The 22,729-nt window shown below is 42.5% G+C and overlaps 2 protein-coding genes across 2 annotated transcripts; both read right to left on the bottom strand.

The window, feature by feature from the left end:
• Positions 1-3,383: 3,383 nt before the first annotated feature.
• On the bottom strand, positions 3,384-14,150 carry LOC308077571 (E3 ubiquitin/ISG15 ligase TRIM25-like; the record flags this gene model as incomplete). The annotated part of the gene is made up of 3 exons (XM_080418318.1): positions 3,384-3,436; positions 9,919-10,380; positions 13,901-14,150. 3 exons carry the CDS (start codon positions 14,148-14,150, stop codon positions 3,384-3,386), a joined length of 765 nt encoding a protein of 254 aa, XP_080274444.1.
• Positions 14,151-15,899: 1,749 nt separating this feature from the next.
• LOC308077440 (tripartite motif-containing protein 16-like) lies at positions 15,900-22,729 on the bottom strand. The gene is made up of 4 exons (XM_080418130.1): positions 22,616-22,729; positions 20,977-21,248; positions 16,629-17,461; positions 15,900-16,505 (listed from the first exon to the last, which is right to left on the bottom strand). Exons 2-4 carry the CDS (start codon positions 21,224-21,226, stop codon positions 15,930-15,932), a joined length of 1,659 nt encoding a protein of 552 aa, XP_080274256.1. The 5' UTR covers positions 21,227-21,248; positions 22,616-22,729; the 3' UTR covers positions 15,900-15,929.

The following is a 22,729-nucleotide window of genomic DNA, read 5'->3' as shown; positions in this document are numbered from 1 at the left end:
TGCTGTTAATGAAAGACCAGACCATTGTGGTGGTGTCCAACTTGTAGATGTCGTTAGTGTATTCAGATGGCCTCCACCCCCCATGGATATACATGACCTTCACGAGGACACAGGCTGAGTGGTCAGACCTTGCGTCTGGTACAGTCCCAGAAACCTTGGGTTTGAACCATCTGTGAGTGCCGACATCAAATGCATAAAGCACATTGTAGAACTGAAGTGGCCAAATGGCAGACCCTCCCCAGATGTAGATGATGTCTTCTATCAGCACAGTTTGAAAAAACCCAGTGCAACGGATGGTTATTGCACAGTAGAGCCAAACTAATCTTTGAGTCTACAGAAGCTGCTACACAGAGATTCTAATGTATTCCAGTCATTCTCATTACCTGTCCCCACATGGTGAAATAAACTCACAGTATATCAGCACCATGGATAGCTCTATGACACACAGTAACATCAGCACCATGGATAGCTCTATGACACACAGTAACATCAGCACCATGGATAGCTCTCTGACACACAGTAACATCAGCACCATGGATAGCTCTCTGACACACAGTAACATCAGCACCATGGATAGCTCTCTGACACACAGTAACATCAGCACCATGGATAGCTCTATGACACACAGTAACATCAGCACCATGGATAGCTCTCTGACACACAGTAACATCAGCACCATGGATAGCTCTCTGACACACAGTAACATCAGCACCATGGATAGCTCTCTGACACACAGTAACATCAGCACCATGGATAGCTCTATGACACACAGTAACATCAGCACCATGGATAGCTCTATGACACACAGTAACATCAGCACCATGGATAGCTCTATGACGCACAGTAACATCAGCACCATGGATAGCTCTATGACACACAGTAACATCAGCACCATGGATAGCTCCCTGTCACAAAGTTAGTTCCTGGATGAACTACTGCAGTGGTTCTCAAACTTTTTCATGTCAAGGACCCCCAAATTGACACTTATTAGCCCGCGGACCCCCATTTGAAAAGATAGGCCAGGGACCCCCAATAAGAGAAGACTTTTACGGCTCTAGCAGTGATTCTCAACCATTTTAATTTCAAGGACCCCCAGTTTGACATGCATTAGAGCTACGGACCCCTATTTAATGGTATATCTATCTCTGGGACCCCAAATTATATTGTAAAATCAATGTTAATTTAACTCTGTTAAATTAACAAATGTTAATATAACTCAACCAATGGGTTACTTGACCCTATTATTATCAGGAATTAACGCTCAACCAACGGGTTACATTACCATTATCATCACCATACACCAGTAAAAGTAAGGTCATTTTCAAATACAAATAACCTTTTTGGCAGGAGACATCTCTCAGACTCAGAGCATGAAAAATTTATAAAGATGTGTTTTGTGAACACATTCTATTGAACTCATCAACCAGGCCGTAAAAGGGCATCAGCCATACTATGGTCTGACAAATTAAACTTTCAATTGACGGCTCAAATAAGAAAGATAAGGAAGGACTTGACATTTTAATTAACGGTAATATAGACAATAAAGAGGTGACCATGTTTAACGCTTATATGCCACCAGCTCATAATAAGTCATTCATTAAAAAAGATCTACAGTATTAATTGAAGAGTCAACCGTAGAGATTATAAGTGGAGGAGATTGGAATTTTTAATTACAAAAGATAATTCATTTCATTTTCATATAGTTGTATATATTGCAATGATAAGGTATGGTTGGTTGTCACACCTGGACCTGTCTCAAGACACACCAATGTACCTCGGCACACCGTTTAGGAACCACTGCCTTAAACCAGTGGTTCTCAACCTTTTCATATCAAGGTCCATTATTTATTCTGCATTTGAGCCACGAAACAAGGTTCAAGGTTCAAGGTTCAACTTTATCAATGTCCCAACAAAGGGCAAATAGGTTTACAACAAGAGTTAGCAAAACATATTACATACATTAAACATATCTCTCGCTGCTGGTCGCTGCGTGCGCAAGTGCCCTGTTCCCTCATTACTTGGGTGGGTGGGGGGGGGGGGGGCCTTCTCCACATTGTAGCCACTGGAGGAAAAGTCCGGGGGGGGGGGGGGGGGGGGGGGAGTCCAAATCGATCCTATATTATCCATGTTTTCACCCGAGACTCTTCGTGGATACAGTGTAGAGAGGCAAGGTGGAGAGATAATGTCCTCCACCGAGAGGCAGGGGGGGGGGGGGGGGAGGAGCGGGTGCAGGGACGCGAAGGCGTGTGTGAAACCACCGTTTAATGAGATTTAGACCCTCAGACCCAAAACTTAGAATATTTTGTTATCGTTGGATGTGATTTTGTCCACAATTCCATCCATGCTGTATTGATGTTGGTTCCATAGGAGAGATAACAGGCAAATATTGATCAAAATAACTATTCTTCTACATTCTCTAATTGTGTTAGACTTCTTGTAAATTAATTAATGCAGAAGTTTAACAATAATTTAACTCTTGAGAGTGTAAATGAAACCAAATGGACCCGTAAGGGTCCATTTGGTTTCATTTTACGCTCTCAAGGGTTAAAGATCTATAAGGGTCCATTTGGTTTCATTTTACACTCTCAAGAGTTAAAGATCTATGAGGGTCCATTTGGTGACCAACTCTCCATCATTTAGCTGCGGGGACCACCGGGAACCCCCTCAAGGACCACTGTTGTTCCCCAGACCACTGGTTGAGAACCACTGCTCTAAACAAAGCAATAAGGGTCACACTTCCAAACACAGAAAGGCTTTTCGTCTCACTAAATGATGCATTGTATTACTTACAGAGCGGAAGTAGAGACACAGTAACACAGTAAATATACTGACAATTTCGTCAACAAATACAGACTAAAATGTTAGTGAGGGATCTAGTGGAGAAGAGATCCAGTAGAACTAAAAGACAAGTCATTTTATGCTTGGTTGCGCTCGGGTGTTGCGCTCTGAAAATAGCAGATCTACAAGCTGACAACGCTTCACGCTGCGACGCGTTGTGAGCTTGTAGATCTGCTATTTTCAGCATGCAACCAAGTGAAAATCGCCATCGAGGCACCGCCAAGATACATTTTAGTCGACTAAATCAACTGTAGATTTAGTCGACTAAACCTAGACTAACAGTAAAACGTTTCAGATGACTAAAATATGACGGATGGAATTTGATTCAAAAGACTATGACTAAAACTGAATCAAAACTTGCTGTCAAAATCAACACTAGATAGCATCCCGTCTTGTGTTTTACTGTCTTTCAGTGACGGTGAACAAAAAGCTCTACAGTGACAGTGAATGCTTTTAAAAACCTCTCATCTGAAACGAGCCGTGCAGAAAAAAAGGAAAAAGTGCTTCAGGACAGCCTGACGGCACCGGGCCGACCATCAGAAGCTTCACAAACCCAACATGGACGATATATCAACAAACACTGTGTTTCTGCTGGAGCCTTGATAGGACACAGGATAGGACACAGGATAGGACACAGGATAGGACACAGGATAGGACACAGGATAGGACACAGGCCAGAGACATGTTGGCATCAGACACTGAGGGCTGAAAACTGGATTCTGTTATTGGCAGTGGTGGAAGAAGTACTCACATATGTTACTTAAGTAAAAGTAGCAATACCACAATGTAAAAATACTCTGTTACAAGTAAAAGGCCCGTGTTCAAAATGTTACTTGAGTAAACGTACAAAAGTAATGGCATCAAAATATACTTAAAGTACCAAAAGTAAAAGTACTATAATGTTTGAAAATAGCAGATCTAAAAGCTTGCGACGCGACGTGGGCTTGTAGATCTGCTATTTTCAAATAGCCTATAGGTATAAAATGGGGCTAAAGTGGTTAATGTGTGTTTTATAATGTAATCATTTATATCGGCAAAGTAACTAGTAACTAAATAATTGTAGTGGAGTAAAAGTACAATATTTGCCTCGGAGATGTAGTGGAGTAAAAGTAAAAGTATTGGAGATACTCAAGTAAAGTACAAATACCTCACAATTATACTTAAGTACAGTGCTTGAGTAAGTGTACTTAGTTACTTTACACCACTGCTCTTTGGATGACTCTTTAGATGTTGCACACATCAGTCAGTCAGGGTGAGACGCATTAAAGAGCCATTAGGTAGGCAGTATTTATTCTATACGACCCATTTGGACCCGAGTGCCGCACTATGAGCTTGTAGATCTGCTATTTTTAGAAAAATCTTGAAAATTTTTGCAAATCATTTTTAACTCAAATCTTTGCTTCTGGGGGTCCCTGGAACAAAATATTTTTAGATGGGAGGGGGTCCGCGGACAAATACATATTATTTTGGGGGTCCTTGACATGAAAAAAGTTTGAAAACCATTGATAATATAGTAACATAAGTAAAAATAAAAATAAAATAAAACTTTAGGGAAAAAAAAAACTGTTAGGATTTAGAAGACATTTGTAAAATCCCCAGAAGCAAAGATTTGAGTTAAAAACTTTCGCTTTAAAAAAGTATATATATATTCAAACAAAAGATTTGCACACATTTCCACGATAAAAAAATAAAATAGCAGATCTACAAGCTCATAGCGCGGCACTCGGTGCCGCGCTACGAGCTTGTATATCTGCTATTTTTATAGAGCCAAAGAAATCATAAAGTGACACAGATGCGTTCCAGGTCTTAAAGGGTTAATGCCAGGCAAATGGTTGAGGATCATATAGGATTACAAGTAGAGTACATGGGGCGTCTCTCTCTCTCTCTCTCTCTCTCTCTCTCTCTCTCTCTCTCTCTCTCTCTCTCTCTCTCTCTCTCTCTCTCTCTCTGATATTTCACTTTCAAAAAAACTTTTGGTCATTTTATCATCTACTCAGGCCTTTGTGAGCCCCCCAGACAGTTTTTAAGTTGCTCGATTCAGTATTTATATATTTGATTTGAATTGTTATCAGACACGCCCCCTTCCTATACAAACCCATTGTAACTTCAAACTGCATTTTAACCATGTTAGATTTGTCGAAAACACCCGTCCTTGGTTCTGGTGACTCACCCTGCCCTCCTAATGCGTGAGGGGGCCGTGTTTTTCCGATTAATTTTTTTATTTATTTTATTTCATTTTGTTATTGTATTTTGTTTTTTTATTTTTCCAATTTTTTTTTTAAAAATAAATGAAAAGAGTTATTGAAAAAATACGGCCCCCTCGCGTATTAGGAGGGCAGGGTGAGTCACCAGAACCAAGGACGGGTGTTTTTGGTGAATCTAACATGGTTAAAATGGAGTTTGAAGTTACAATGGGTTTGTATAGGAAGGGGGCGTGTCTGATAAAATGAATATCAAATGTCTAAATACTGAATCGAGCAACTTAAAAACTGTCTGGGGGCTCACAAAGGCCTGAGTAGACGATAAAATGACCAAAAGTTTTTCTGAAAGTGAAATATCCCTTTAAGTATTTTGTTTGCTGTATTTGTTTTCTATCTGCAGGCCACTTTGGATATTTCAGTCAATCTAAATAAATAAATCCTAAAAACTAGAAGAACGCCACAAAACACAAGCATAACCTGCATGTAGTGGATGAGCTTGTATTATCTGCTATTTTTGAATAGCCAAAGAAATGTAAAAATGACACAGATGTGTTCCCGGTCTTAATGGGTTTGTTGTAGTGGAGTAAAAGTACTACATTTGCCTCTGAGATGTAGTGGAGTAGCAGTAAAAGTACTGGAAATTGGAAATACTCCAGAAAAGCAAAACATACCTCAAAATTGTAAGACAGAACTTTGTGTTTAAAGAAACTTGCCGTGACTCCTTTTCTGAGTGTATGAATATTAATACTGCATGACAAATGACCACGACAGTTCAGTGAATATGGGCCAAGATACATTGTCTTATGTATAACATCAGAGAGCCTGTATAAATAATTCATGTACAAATTCTCAACGGAACTATACCTGAGTTAAATAGAATTTAAATAAGTCAAAGAAAATGTACTATATGTTGTTTTGCTAATATTTTTGCTAATATATTCACAAAGTATTCCCCAGAATGGAACTGCGGTTGAAAGCAAGCAATTCATTTCTGGACGTGTCTGGCGTAGTTAATGGTTTTGAGCAGGGGTCTTCAACAGGGGGTCCGGGACCCCTAGGGGGTCCTCAGAGTTACTACAGGGGGTCCGCCAAATCTTTTTTTTTTTTACCTTATCCACTTGAAGCATCCATTTTCTGAGGAGAACTTCAGCCAAAAATAGCAGATCTACAAGCTCACAACGCCTCGCGCTGCGAGGCGTTGTGAGCTTGTAGATCTGCTATTTTTGGCAAAGAGGTGTTTAAAAAGTTGAATCTGAAACACAATTTTATACAATATAGAGGGGGTCCCTGCTTCATCTCTCTCTCAGCTAGGTGGTCCTTGGCCTGAAAACGTTGAAGACCCCTGGTTTTGAGGACAATGAGTAGTATAGTCATGGGAGCACAGTTAATGCTTTGCTCTGCGACTACAGTAACTGTAGATATAGATTCATGCATTAATATGCAACACTCTTTTAACACTCTCGACGGACGCCTGGATAACCCCATCAGCCATGTGGGGCTCCAGTGAATAAATTAAATAGTGGGCTTTTTTTGGAAATTAAGAGGACGACAATAAGAGAAATGACGGGAAATGATGCCCCCTACTACGACACTAAGGATGACAATGACACATCTGTATGAGAACTACATAAATAGCTAGATGAATCATTTAATCAATCAGGGAAAACAAATTATATATTATTTATACACATGTATATATATATATATATATACATATGTGTGTATAGGGGGCCCAGATGATTATCTTAATGTACAACATTGTTTTCTCACTCAACAGTAAACAAACCAACAGTGGTGGAAAAAGTACTCAAATTCTTTATTTAAGTAAAAGTACCAATACTGCAATATAGAAATACTGTTACAAGGAAAAGTCCAGAATTAAAAATTTACTTAAGTGAAAGTATAAAAGTATTGCCATCAAAATGTACTTACAGTACCAAAAGTCAAAGTACTAAATATTTGATTTGATGGTTCGATTCCCACCGGGGACGCTGTGAGCGCTGGGGGCGTGTCTTCTCCTCCGCGTCAAATAGCAGATCTACAAGCTCACAATGTGTCGCAGTGAGACACATTGTGAGCTTGTAGATCTGCCAAAAGATTTGTACACATTTTATACATTTTAAAACTTGTGAAATGGGACATTCTGCATTACGAGTACTTTCTACTTTTGGTACTTTAAGTCCATTTTGATGCCAATACGTTTTTGAATTCCGGGACTTAGTATTTCTACAATGCATATTGATACTTTTAAGTAAGACATTTCAGTACTTTTTCCACCACTGCATACATCACCATTAACTTAGTTACTACAGCCTCATGGTCAGCACCAAACATTTTGAACGCTACAATGCTACGTAGCTACGTGTGTATTCAGGGAGTTTGTTTCACATCTTGACTCATTTTGCATAGAACATATTTCATTTCATTTTCATTTAATATCCTTCAGGTTACAAATAACACACAGGCGATAGTGGTTTGAAACATTCACATTTATTGTTTTAACAGAGGTCAAAACATCATTGCTAAACAAACACATACTTGGCACTTCCTGCCATTTGGTCTGATCCGCCTAAAAGAGTCACACCTGACCGCACTGCTCATTTTATAGGGAGGGGGAGGTACTTGGAACGTACCACTTGGCAGGGGAGTTTGCATAGTAAATTAAACTGTATATTGTCCATACAAGGAGTTGTGTGGCTAAAAACATGAAGAATACTTACTTTGTGTTTGAAGATAATGTACTCTGTGGTTTTGAAATGTTTTTTTTGGGGGGGTTTATTGTCACTTGAAGTGTAGGTGAAGTTGTGTGTCGTTCCTTTACTAAAGACGGTTGGTTTGTGCCAACAGAGAGGCCCAGGTTAGATTATATGAGTCAGTATGTTCTCAGGCACTAGTGGTGGAAAGTAACTAAGTACATTTACTCAAGTACTGTACTTAAGTACCATTTTGAGGTACTTATACTTTACTGGAGTGTTTCCAATTGTCTATACTCTCGGAATCTGCCAATGCTTTGTCAATGTAAATGCATGGATTCCTGGTCTTGCGCATCTTTCACTCGAATCCACGCATTTGCATTGACAAAGCATTGGCAGACTCCTCCCCATAGGTAACATAAAGGTGTGGTGTGACCGTGCCCTTAGGGCGCGCTCCCACCAAAACATGGTCGGCTGCTGTTAAACGCAGGTTGTGCGCGGCCACAGTATTTTGCAGCCAGCGGATTCTAAAAAAAACGGGAGTGACGCACCTGTCACTCACTTTCAGGACCCTTCCCGTAGCCCGCTCCGCCTTCTGCCTTGAGCACCATGGTGCTTCCTGAGTCTTGGGGGCGGTCCGCCTTCGACTCACCCGATTGGACAGAGGGGGAAAAGCAGCTCCTGCCTCCAGCAGTTATACGCTTCAAATGGACAAGTCGTGTAGAGCGGACAAACGCAGGGTCTGCGCGACATGCAGGGCCGGATACAGAAATTATTAACTGGGGGGGCATTAATAAATGCTGGGGGGGCGGCTTCCGAAAATAACATTTGGGGGGGCCCAAAACCATTTGGGGGGTTTTCGGGGGCCCCAAACCCCCCAAATGCGTAGGAAAATATGCATAGGAAAATATGCATTTTGGCACAGTTAGACCTATAAAAAAATGTGTTTTCCGTTTTTTCGGCTGTTTGTGTATTACTGCTTCCTATTGTTCTTTTGGGCTTGTTTTCCTAGGCTTCTTTCTCTCGCAATATCTGGCAACACTGCCCATGGAAAATCAGGGCAGAGGATTATTTGAATTGTGCAATGATACATGATGGAATATGATTAAGGATTATTTTGATTATGGTAAGCTCACATTTCATATCATGACATAAACGTAACTTTCAAAAAAAATAAAAAAATAAAAAAATAAAGATTTTTTTTGGGGGGGCAGTCAGGGCATTTGGGGGGGCATTGCCCCCCCTTGCCCATGCCTAGATCCGGCCCTGGCGACATGCGGAAAGATCCGCTCTTGTGTGAATCCACGCATTTACATTGACAAAGCATTGGCAGATTCCGCCCCAGAGGTAAAATAAAAGTGCGGTGGGAGCGCGCCCTTAAGGGGGGGCATTGATGGCAGTGGTGGAAAGTAACTAAGTACTTACTACTTAAAGCACTGTACTTAAGTAAAATTGTGAGGTATTTGTACTTTACTTGAGTGTCTCCCATTTCCAATACTTTTGCTTCTACTCCACTACATCTCAGAGGAAAATATTGTATTGTTTTACTCCACTACAATTATTTGAAAACTTTAGTTACTAGTTACTTTTCGGATATAAATAAATATATTATAAAATATACATGAACCACTTCAGCCCTATTTTATACGTCTTGAGCTTGTAGATCTGCTATTTTCAAACATTTTAGTAGTTTTACTGTTGGTACTTTAAGTATATTTTGATGCCAGTACATTTGTACTCTTACTCTAGTAACATTTTGAACACAGGCCTTTTACTTGTAACAGAGTATATTTTATATGGTGGTATTACTGTCACGATCCGCTCCTCGGACCGTGGACTGACTTTATCATTTAGGTATTGGACCCTTTTGGACCCTCTTTCTGCTGTATTGTTCCCGGTTCTCCTTGTACTGTTATTTTGTAGTGATGTCCAAGTGTTTCCTGTTTGGCCTAGTTAGTGTTTCCTGTCTTGTCTCACCTCCCTTTGATTAGTTATGTTCTCCACCTGTGTCCTGTTGTGCCCTTGTCTATTTATATGCCCCTCTGTTTCCACTCCGTGTGGATTCATTATTGTTGTCACAGTGTTCTGTCGGTTACCTATCCTTGCCTTGTTTTCCCTGTTTAGTTAATAAAAAACCCAAATAATAACTGCTATAATAAATAAATACACAGAAAAACAAATAAGACATAGAGACACAAAGAAACTTCTGGAGGTGGAGTTGATGGACTCCACCTCCTGGTGAATCACGTCTTTCTCTCTCTCCTGGATTCTCTGCTGGATGTTCTGCTGACTCGTATCGAGCTCTTTCTGTCTCTCGGTACGTTCTGCTACAACTGAGATGGTATCGTGACCTTTGTGTTCTTCCATGGAGCACAGAGAGCAGATAAACTGCTGATCGGTACGACAGAAAACCTTCTTCACCTCGTCGTGACGAGAGCAGATGTTCTCCTGAAGCTCGCTGGAGGCTTTGACCAGCTTGTGTTTCTTAAAGGCAGAGGACTGATAGTGAGGCTGGAGGTGAGTGTCACAGTAAGAGACCAGACACTGAAGACAAGTCTTCACAGCTTTCAGTCTCCTCCCAGTGCAGACATCACAGGCCACATCTCCAGGTCCAGCGTAGCAGTGATCAGGAGGAACATCTTGGAGTCCTGTTGATAGATTGATACATTATTATGAATTTGTCAATCTGATAAACATGTATTTCATTTGTATGTGCCTGTATATACCCTCATATGTGGTAGCCATGTCTCTGCTGCCTGATAACTATTGTTTTATTACTGACTCTCTGTCTTAACACCTGTGGTGTAAAGTAACTAAGTACAATTACTCAAGTACTGTACTTAAGTACAATTTTAAGGTATTTTTTACTTTACTGGAGTATTTTCAGTACTTCTACTTCTACTCCACTACATCTCAGAGGCAAATATTGTACTTTTACTCCACTACAATTATTTGAAAACTTTAGTTACTAGTTACTTTGTAGAATTGAATTATTACATTATAGAACATACATTAACCTACAGCACCGATGATACGTCCCAGGTGCATCTATGTGATGTATTATTTATAATTAGTGACTTATAGTGGCTCATAGGAATTAGACTACGTAACAACCAGGAATAGTTTGGTGACCACAGGAGAGACGGGTGACAGCCGGAATGTAGACGGAACACCGGAAGCAGTATGGGTTAGCGCCCCAGCCTGTGTCTTCCGCGAGGAAGAAGCCCAACAAACTCACGGTGAGGCCTTTAGGAGGGCCATTCAAGCAAACCGCAAGTGGAGCTAATACCATTAGACGGCCCAATCTAGTGGTATCGGCCCAAGGAACCATCACACCAGAAGGAAATGTTTGGATCGGGATGGTGCAGAGGATCTGGTACAGGGGCGGCCATAGCTGAGTGGTTAGTGAACCCGCCTAGGGAACCAGAGGCCCTGGTTGCCCCAGTTTCGATTCCAGGCTATCCCAGCATATGTGCCGATGATATGAAATTTGTCCCTGAGCAAGACTCTTAACCCCAATTGCTCACAGGTTCTCATTGGAAACAAGACCGCAAGGACTTTCATGAACGACCTGTTAAAAAGGAATTATCCTTATCCTTAAAATTATCCTTACAGCGCTCAGGTCCTGGACCTGGTGAGACGAAGGAGGAGCCCGGCCAGGAGGCCACCCACAGAGCCTAGTCCCTCCACGTGCCAAAGCCTCCCCCGAGTTCCGGCAGAGTAGTTCTGGAGAAGCGGACTGATTGGCACTGTCTTTCCCTACAGGACTGACCGTGGGTAGCTACCTGGGACGTAAGTTGGGGCTTGCTTGATCAACCCCGGCTGGGTCACCTGGGTGAGGGTGTATGTTGCGAGACCCGAAACACCCTATGAGCCCAGGCTACAGCACTGATGATACGTCCCAGGTGCAACTATGTGATGTATTCTTTATAGTAACCACTTTAGTCCTATTTTTTACCTAGGCTATTTGAAAATAGCCGATCTACAAGCTCACACCGCGTCGCATAACGACGCGTTGTGAGCTTGTAGATCTGCTATTTTCAAACATTTTAGTACTTTTACTTGTGGTAATTTAAGTACATTTTGACACCAATACTTTTGTACTTTTACTCAACACCAATCTGTCTCAGACTTATTGTCTAACATATGTTTTCCCCTCTAGACAGCCTGCCACACGGCCTTGTTGTCATAAATATTGTTTATAAGTGAGGTCACAACGACTCTGGTTGCCTAGGAGACACAAGATAGATAGTCTGGGAGACTTCGCCTCAGAGCCTGGACAGCAGGGGTGCGGCCACTGCGTTCTGATTCAAATCAACAGCCAATGAAGAAAAAGGGGGCGGGATCCACATGCAGTGGGTGTTGCATGTAAATAGAAGCGACGGGAAGCAATTTGTTTCTCCTTTAGAAATTAAGGCCGCCATTGTTGTGTAGGACTGCTGTTTGCCTCTCGTCGGACTGTTTAGACGAGTTGCACAGCTCTCAGACCGGTAAGAGGCGTGTCCGCTCAGATTCTGAGCGTAAGTTACATCCCGCGCACAAATACCAGCGCTATGGCCCAGAAGTTTCCTCGCCCCTCCCGTTTGTATGCGAGAGCTGGCGAAAACTTCTGGGAACTCAGATTACAAGATGGACAGACAGCTGGGATGGCAATGACGTCACGAGAAGAATGAACCACCGTTTATCACAACATGTGTTTATATTTCTGTACTCGCTGTTTAAACTTCTGAAAACTCTTAAGATTTGGAACAGTGGTTCCCAAAAATAGCAGATGTACAAGCTCACAGCGCGGTATGAATTTTAACAAATCTTCTCTTCCAGGGGAGAGGGGTCCCTGGCACAAAACATCTTCATATGGGGGGTCTTTGCGACCAAATGCATATCATTCTGGGGTTGGCACGAAAAACAACTTTGATAACTGCTGCTTTAGAAGGCATTTAGTACAATCTGGCTACTAGGTCTTAAGGGGTTAAATTCCAGTGAGGTTCCACAGTCATGCTGGTCTCTCTTTCTCCATTAAGACAGGGAATGCATCTGTGTCATTTTAACATCTATTTGGGCTATTCAAAAAATAGCAGATCTACAAGCTCATAGCGCGGCACCGAGTGCCACGCTATGAACTTATAGATCTGCTATTTTTTTGAAAAATCTTGACAATTTTGTGCAAATCTTTGAATATAAATATTTTTCACTCCAATATTTGCTTCTGGGGGGTCCCTGGATTTTTTTTTATTTTGAGATGGGGGTCCACGGCCAAATACATATCATCCTGGGGGTCCTTGACATGGAAAAAGTTGGAGCACCACTGATATAGCAACACACTGTTAGGATTTAGAAAACATTTTTCGATATGGATTTGGCCACGGACCCCCATCTCAAAATGAAGAAACATGGGTAAATTCTCCTTGTAGTGGGAGGTAAATATCACTTCTCCCTTAGAAAGGTGTTAGCCCCCCCACCCTCCTTTACTCAGTCATTTATATTTTATGTTTTTGATCATATTGTATGTTGGTGTTATTTTTTATGCTATGTTGAAGGATTTTGTCTTATCCTTTTAGACCAGGTGTATGCCTGTACTTGTGCCTCTTGCATTTCTGTCTAATAACATTTTCAATCAATCAATCAATCAATCAATCAGACAGACAGACAGACAGACAGACAGACAGCTGTATTTACAAGAGAACTTAAAGACGGGGTGCTGTGATTTTCAGTGATTCCCCCCCCCCCTAAAACATAATCATCAGATATTATGGTTATACTAGGAGGAAGATTTTTTCAAAAAAGTGTACAGAAATTGTTAAAATTATGTTTTTATGTGGACACGCCTCCAGTTCATTAAGTATACCTGGTTCTCACCTTAGCACCTCCTCCACCACCTTAGCACCACCCACCTGTCCTAGTCCCTCCTCCTCCTCTTGCCCACACCTGTTGTGTTATGATAATGAGGGAGAGGGTATATTTGTACTATGTCACTAAAGCGCTGTTTTTCTATTGGCACGTTTGACCCTCAAGGTTTCAGCCTCCAGGAAGAAACTCAAAATAGTCAGAGAATACATAAAACACCATAAAAACACCACCAGGGGGCTTAATGAAGTTCTATCAACCTCATAGACACATGAAAAACAGAAAAAGTGCAAAACCATGGCACCACCTCTTTAAAGGTCTCACCTGTCTTCTTCAGGCTCTCCACCACATCAGCCAACATGATGTTTTTCTTCAGAACAGGTCTTGTGATGAAGGTGTGTCTGCACTGTGGACAGCTGAACCTCCCTCTCTGATCATCCTGGTTCCAGAATCCCTCGATACACCTGCTGCAGTAGCTGTGTCCACAGGGAACAGTCACTGGATCCTTCAGTAGATCCAGACAGATAGAACAACGCAACTGTTCCTGATCCACTTGATCTCCCTGCTGCGCCATCTTAGTACCTCTGACTGTGTCTCTGTGTGTTTGTGTCTCTGTGTCTCTGTGTGTCTAACTGACTATCAGACGAGTTTAGTTAGGTTTCATTTCCTCAGAAATCACGTGACATGGGAGGTTCTTCCTGTGTGTGTGTGTTTGCGCGCGCGCGCGTGTGTGTGTGGTGATTCACTGGTAGAAAATGTTTCCACTCCATTCTCAAACATGAGTCAGTATTTTGTGTATACACAAACACACACACACACACACACACACACACACACACACAAGAGCCCGTCCAATTATCTAAATGTACCAATGGCATCACACACCAATAAGCTCCGCCCCTCGATAGACCCACAATGTAGCTGTGATCCACAGTCAGTTTGAAAGAAAAGCTGAGAGAGAGCAGAGCTCACAACACCAGCACAACACCGAGAGAGAGAGAGAGAGAGAGAGAGAGAGAGAGAGAGAGAGAGAAAAAGAAAGAAAAAGAGGCACACACACACGTTCCGTCTGTGGTCAGCTGATCTCCGGGGAACCGTTGGCTGGATGGTTGCCAGAGCAGAACCTCTGCCCCACATGTTCCACATGGGCCTGTTATAGTGCAACACAATGTTTTGGAAAGAACTCCTACAGATTTTGTCCAAACATCCCATTTCACAAGTTTTCAAATATATAAAATGTCTAAAAATCTTTTGAAAATAGCAGATCTACAAGCTCACAATGCGTCGCAATGCGACGCATTGTGAGCTTGTAGATCTGCTATTTTCAAATGCCCGAAATGTATATAGGGCTGAAGTGGTTAATGTATGTTTTGTAATAATAATCAAAATCTACAAAGTAACTCAAGTTTTCAAATAATTGTAGTGGAGTAAAAGTACAATATTTGCCTCTGAGATGTAGTGGAGTAGAAGTAAAAGTACTGAAAATTGGAAATACTCCAGTAAAGTATAAAAAAACAACTAAAAACTGACATGTTCCAAAACTGTTGCTTCCAAGGTTTCAAATTCCAAACGGTCAAAAATAGCAGATCTACAAGCTCCAAACGCTTCGCTTGTAGATCTGCTGCTTTTGATGCTTCCGTGTGATCAAGTAGGGGTGTAGAGTTAGCTTAACCCCGTGTTGGTGTATTAATATTATTCATATTAATATGAGTATTAATATACTCAGGCATCAGGATACCCATCAAAGTAGAACCAGCGGACCAGATGGATGGAGATGAAAGTCACATTTATTTTAGCAGAACATTACAAGCAATGGCAGTGGGACATTTTTATTCAAAGATTTGCACACATTTTCTAAGATTTTTCCAAATAATAGCAGATCTGCAAGCTCATAGTGCGACAGGTAGTGACACGCTATGAGCTTGTATATCTGCAAATTTCTTTTATATATTCTTTTGGCTTTTTCTACCTTTATTGATAGAATACATGTAGACTGACAGGAAACGGGGAGAGAGAGATGGGGAGTGACACGCAGCAAAGGCCGTCGGGGTCGGGATTCGAACCTGCGACACGCTGTGAGGACCGCTACGCCAGCCGTCCGGGCCATATCTGCTATTTTTTTTAAAAATCAGATTCATAACAAGACAAATGGTACCAAGAAGGTGTATGAATACAAGAGGAGATCAACATATTAATATAGATTATTAACCACTTTAAGCCCCTGTTATACTTCATCATACAAAGCAAATAATAGCTGATCTACAAGCTCACAAAGCAGGCTGGGAAAAAAACAATAAAACAATGAAGAAACGATTCTGGACTCGTGACATGAGAGACAGAACAGAAGTGTGATTTACTTGAGGTCACACAACTCAGCAGTGTCTCCAGATGAACAAGGACTAAATCCAACATGGAGGTTGTGTGTGAACGTGGTGTGGACTGTGTGGAGGAGAGTCATGGTGTCAGACACACTGTAGAAGGACAGAGTACCTACACTGTGGTCCAGGTACACTCCTACTCTGGAGGACACACGGCCTGGGATGGGAGTATTAATGCATCCGTGTCTGAAACTATAACGTTGTTTGGTACACCATAAAGACCATGATTTATCATTGTATCCAAATACACATTCAACACCAGACCCTGTTCTGCTGATATCTTTATATGAGACTGCTATATGAACACGGCCTCCACTCCACTCTACCTCCCAGTAACAGCGTCCAGTCAGACTCTCTCTACTCAGAACCTGACACACAGTGAATCTCTCTGGGTGATCAGGATATGATTGTGATTTGTCCATCAGTGTTACTTTGCTGTTCTCTTTAGACAGAGACAGGTATTGATGAGCTGTGTTTGGATCCAGTGTGATTGGACGTGAATACTGTAAGAAGTCAGCTCTGGTCTTGGGTTCTGGTGGTGTTGACATTCTCTTGCTCGTACTCCTTTGTGCACATGCACGCGGGCGGCAAGAGCTGGACTGTGGTGAGCTTTTGGTCTCAGCTCTGGTCTTGGGTTCTGGTGGTGTTGACAGTAAAACATCCACTCTGTTCACTGTCTCTGAGACGTTTGTCCCTTCCTCTGTAAGAATGGCCTCTAGTCTGTCTCTCATCTTGGACACGGCCACGGTCACATCTTCAAAGTATCTCAGAGGACGGACATTGCTGCTGACTGGGTGTGTAGATTCACTGATCGTTGAGAGGGAGGAGGTGTAACGCTGTAGAAAATGGATGTGATCCTCTGTGAGCGAGAGCTGCTCCAGCTCAGCGTGTCTCCTCCTCAGCTCAGTGACCTCCTGCTCCACACGCCTCCTCAGTTCTTCAGCACGACTCACTTCACGTTCCTGCTGGTCTCTGATCAGCTCCCTCAACCCAGATCGTCTTCTCTCCATGGAAGAGAAGAGCTCAGTAAAGATGGTGTCACTGTCCTTCACTGCTCTGTCAGCACAGTGGTTGATGGACTCCACCTCCTGGTGAAGCACCTTCACGTCTTTCTCTCTCTCCTGGATTCTCTGCTGGATGTTTTGCTGACTCGTATCGAGCTCTTTCTGTCTCTCGGTACGTTCTGCTACAACTGAGATGGTATCGTGACCTTTGTGTTCGTCCATGGAGCACAGAGAGCAGATAAACTGCTGATCGGTACGACAGAAAACCTTCTTCACCTCGTCGTGACGAGCGCAGATGTTCTCCTGAAGTTCGCTGGAGGCTTTGACCAGCTTGTGTTTCTTAAAGGCAGGAGACTGATAGTGAGGCTGGAGGTGAGTGTCACAGTAAGAGACCAGACACTGAAGACAAGTCTTCACAGCTTTCAGTCTCCTCCCAGTGCAAAAATCACAGGCCACATCTCCAGGTCCAGCGTAGCAGTGATCAGGAGGAACAGCTTGGCGTCCTGTTGATAGATTGATAGAGAAGCGGACTGAGTGGCCCTGTCTCTCCCTATAGGACTGACCGTGGGTAGCTACTGGGACGTAAGTCGGGGCTTGATCAACCTCGGCTGGGTCACCTGGGTGAGGGTGTATGTTGCGAGACCCGAAACATCCTATGACCCCAGGCTACAACACTGATGATACGTCCCAGGTGCATCCATGTGATGTTTTTCGTTATAGTTATTCTATTTATAGTGGCTCATAGGAATTTATAGACTACGTGACAACCAGGAATAGTTTGGTGACCACCGGAGAGTCGGGTGACAGCCGGAATCTAGACGGCATCCGGGAGCAGTTTGGGTTAGCGCCCCAGTCTGTGTCTTCCGTGAGGAAGAAGCCCAACAAACCCACGGTGAGGCCTTTGGGAGGACCATTCAAGTAAGACGCAAGGGAGCCTGCAGTACCACCACGGGCCATGGTGGTCATTGCAGTACCATCACGGGCCAAGACACCATCACACCAGAATGAAATGTTTGGAGCAGGGGAGTCTGGTGCAACGCTCAGGTCCTGGACCTGGTGAGACGAAGGAGGAGCCCGGCCAGGAGTCAACCCACAGAGCCTAGTCCCTCCACGTGCCAGAGCCTCCCCGAGTCCCGGCAGAGTATTTCCGGAGAAGCGGACTGAGTGGCCCTGTCTCTCCCTATAGGACTGACCGTGGGTAGCTACTGGGACGTAAGTCGGGGCTTGATCAACCTCGGCTGGGTCACCTGGGTGAGGGTGTATGTTGCGAGACCCGAAACATCCTATGACCCCAGGCTACAACACTGATGATACGTCCCAGGTGCATCCATGTGATGTTTTTCGTTATACATAATATTATGTATTTATCAATCTGATAAAAATGTATTTCATTTGCCTGTATATACCCTCATATTTGGTAGTCTATAGGGCATAGCAGTGGTGGCAATTTTCTGGTTCCACTCCAAAAAAAGCCAATGCATTTTTCCCTTAGAGATTTCCAAAAATATTGATATCAATTATATTAAGCCTAGAATCAAGCCATCCAGGGTCCTGGTGAATCATTATATATATATATATATATATATATATATATATATATATATATATATATATATATATATACATATATTTATATATATAATAACACCCACCTATTGAACAAACATGGGTAAATTATTACCCATGGCGGGAGCTTAAAATGCCAGGAGTTTAGAATGCTTATAAACTGGGAGGGAATATGTGCCATCTTGAAAATTATGCCTTTCCAGAAGTTAGATTTTCCTTTAAAAAAAAATTGTTATTTAAAGGCATACTAGGTAACGTTTTCAACAAAACTAAAGTTAAATTGTATATCTTTTGTGAGTGGCAAAAGTTTCACAACACCCACTCCATGAATTTCACCCCCGGAAGCCTTTTATTTATATATTTTCTATTGAACGTAGACGGGGGGGACTTTCCCGGGAAAATTACGTTCCTGGCCAACGTCATGACGTCGTGGCCGACGTCCTGGCCGACGTCATGACGTCGGCCAGGAACACCGCAACGGTTTCCTGTTTGGCCAGGAACTACCGCGCTAATAACAAAAAGGAACCTCACGCTGATTTTAAGAGAATGTAGGATTGGAAGATCGAAAAAGAACAGAAAAAGAAAGCACAGCTCATGGTAACTAATGCTCCACTGGCTAAGAGAAACGATCCGTAGATAGTATAAAACAATTAAAAGATCGCTTTTTGAAACGCTTCCGGCTTCCGGTGAAAACGAATGGAATTCTGGGTTATCGAGGACTACGGAAATTGTATGCAGTGACGGTAGTGACCAGCAGAGGTTGCTAAAAATCGTTATTTGTGATTCTGCATTGTACAACTTTAACATACCCAATAGTAACAGAATCCATTGAAAGAACTCTTCTATCAATTATTTGGGGTTTCAACAATATACTGACCTATCTAATATGGAAATCATTGCAAACAGACCACTAGGGGGCGAGCCCAACTCGTTTGCGATGGTTTTTGAAAACCTTATGCCCATACCTAACACCATGCCAAAATTCAAAAACTAGTTACCAAGTGCAACATGTTTATGATTTTTTACATATTCCCTCCCAGCTTATAGGCGTTTTAAGCTCTCGGCAGCCATCGTGGACGCCATCTTGAAAATGATGCCTTTCCTGATTTTCCCTTTTTTTTTTGGTATGTTATTTAACATACCCAATAGTAACAGAATCCATTGAAACATCTATTCTATCAATTATTTGGGGTTTCAACCATAGACTGTGTAAAAGAGATGGACAAAGTCACACCCCCAGACTCTACAGACCGTAAATTAAGCCTATTTTTCAACTATTTCAAATCCGCCATCTTTAATATATACAAAAAAGCAACCGGAAATCAATCGCTAAATGAATGCTATTGGTTGGGTAGCTTGTCAATCAAGAGCGGGGGCGGGGAGTGAATGCTATTGGTTGTGTAGCTTGTCAATCAAATCATACCGCCCCTCCTAGAGCATAACCTACTTTATCGTCAATTTTAAAATGAATGGGACCATAATTTACCAAAACACATATCATGATGATTGAAAGAAGACTTTAAACTAGCGACTGGAAGCATAATATTTACGATGACAATGTGTATTAAGGTAAGAAAAAAAAAGTCTAAAGTTCGTCAAAAACCCACCCACTTGCATTGAGAGAAATTCTTTCTGACACCAGCAGGGGTAAAACAGCGAAACTACAGGCCGTTCATATGAACTGTCACTTGAACTCACTTCCTATATAGGCTCAAATTCAGAACAGGAAGCTGAACCCTTGGTTTCAACCATCCTCTGCTCTGTAGTGGTGAGGCCAAAATGGTTCTGCCCGGTTCTCCTCAGTGGCTGGAGCAATTGATCTGACACAGCCATTGACCATTACCATGTGCACGGAACAGCGAAACCCGTTTTTCGATTCCACCAAATCTCAGCATTTTTGTGTCAAAGTATGTCGCCATGGTTACAGGGCTGCCCAGCTGTGGGATGGCCCCGCGAGCTATGGGACGAACTGCCTCCCGGGTTGCCAGATCATGTGCACATATCCCCCCACGAATGCGTCGACCGGTTAATGCACTAGTATACTGAAATGTCTAATATTGGAATCATTGCAAACAGACCACTAGGGGGCGAGCCCAACTTGCTTGCGATGGTTTTTGAAAACCTTATGCCCATACCTAACACCATGCCAAAATTCTCACCAAGTGGACGATCTTGATGATTTTGGCCGAAATCCCTCTCAGCTATCCCCCCCCCCCCCCTTCTTTCTTTTTTTACTCTGTTCATATTGTCATTTATATTTTGGATAATATTGTATTTTGGTCTTTTTTTATGCTATGTTGAAGGATTTTGTCTTATCCTTTTAGACCAAGTGTATCACTGTACTCGTGCTTGCATTCATGTCTAATAAAATATTCAATCAAACAGACAGACAGACAGACAGACAGACAGACCGACAGTGAGCTGTATTTACAAGAGAACGTAAAGGTCTCACCTGTCTTCTTCAGGCTCTCCACCACATCAGCCAACATGATGTTTTTCTTCAGAACAGGTCTTGTGATGAAGGTGTGTCTGCACTGTGGACAGCTGAACCTCCCTCTCTGATCATCCTGGTTCCAGAATCCCTCGATACACCTCCTGCAGTAGCTGTGTCCACAGGGAACAGTCACTGGATCCTTCAGTAGATCCAGACAGATAGAACAACACAACTGTTCCTGATCCACTTGATCTCCCTGCTGCGCCATCTTAGTACCTCTGACTGTGTCTCTGTCTGTCTCTGTGTCTCTGTGTCTCTGTGTCTCTGTGTGTCTCTGTGTCTGTGTGTCTGTGTCTCTGTGTGTCTGTGTCTCTGTGTGTCTAACTGACTATCAGACGAGTTTAGTTAGGTTTCGTTTCCTCAGAAATCACATGACATGAGAGGTTCTTCCTGGGTGTGTGTGTGTGTGTGTGTGTGTGTGTGTGTGTGTGTGTGTGTGTGTGTGTGTGTGTGTGTGTGTGTGTGTGTGTGTGTGTCTAAATGAATGCTATTGGTTGGGTAGCTTGTCAATCAAGAGCGGGGGCGGGGAGTGAATGCTATTGGTTGTGTAGCTTGTCAATCAAATCATACCGCCCCTCCTAGAGCATAACCTACTTTATCGTCAATTTTAAAATGAATGGGACCATAATTTACCAAAACACATATCATGATGATTGAAAGAAGACTTTAAACTAGCGACTGGAAGCATAATATTTACGATGACAATGTGTATTAAGGTAAGAAAAAAAAAGTCTAAAGTTCGTCAAAAACCCACCCACTTGCATTGAGAGAAATTCTTTCTGACACCAGCAGGGGTAAAACAGCGAAACTACAGGCCGTTCATATGAACTGTCACTTGAACTCACTTCCTATATAGGCTCAAATTCAGAACAGGAAGCTGAACCCTTGGTTTCAACCATCCTCTGCTCTGTAGTGGTGAGGCCAAAATGGTTCTGCCCGGTTCTCCTCAGTGGCTGGAGCAATTGATCTGACACAGCCATTGACCATTACCATGTGCACGGAACAGCGAAACCCGTTTTTCGATTCCACCAAATCTCAGCATTTTTGTGTCAAAGTATGTCGCCATGGTTACAGGGCTGCCCAGCTGTGGGATGGCCCCGCGAGCTATGGGACGAACTGCCTCCCGGGTTGCCAGATCATGTGCACATATCCCCCCACGAATGCGTCGACCGGTTAATGCACTAGTATACTGAAATGTCTAATATTGGAATCATTGCAAACAGACCACTAGGGGGCGAGCCCAACTTGCTTGCGATGGTTTTTGAAAACCTTATGCCCATACCTAACACCATGCCAAAATTCTCACCAAGTGGACGATCTTGATGATTTTGGCCGAAATCCCTCTCAGCTATCCCCCCCCCCCCTTCTTTCTTTTTTTACTCTGTTCATATTGTCATTTATATTTTGGATAATATTGTATTTTGGTCTTTTTTTATGCTATGTTGAAGGATTTTGTCTTATCCTTTTAGACCAAGTGTATCACTGTACTCGTGCTTGCATTCATGTCTAATAAAATATTCAATCAAACAGACAGACAGACAGACAGACAGACAGACCGACAGTGAGCTGTATTTACAAGAGAACGTAAAGGTCTCACCTGTCTTCTTCAGGCTCTCCACCACATCAGCCAACATGATGTTTTTCTTCAGAACAGGTCTTGTGATGAAGGTGTGTCTGCACTGTGGACAGCTGAACCTCCCTCTCTGATCAT

Source organism: Gymnoscopelus braueri (assembly GCF_963280865.1).
Source record: "Gymnoscopelus braueri genome assembly, chromosome: 21".
Classification (NCBI taxonomy): domain Eukaryota; kingdom Metazoa; phylum Chordata; class Actinopteri; order Myctophiformes; family Myctophidae; genus Gymnoscopelus; species Gymnoscopelus braueri.
The sequence above is the reverse complement of the archived record's forward strand: the minus strand, read 5'-3'. Positions and strand labels throughout refer to the sequence as shown.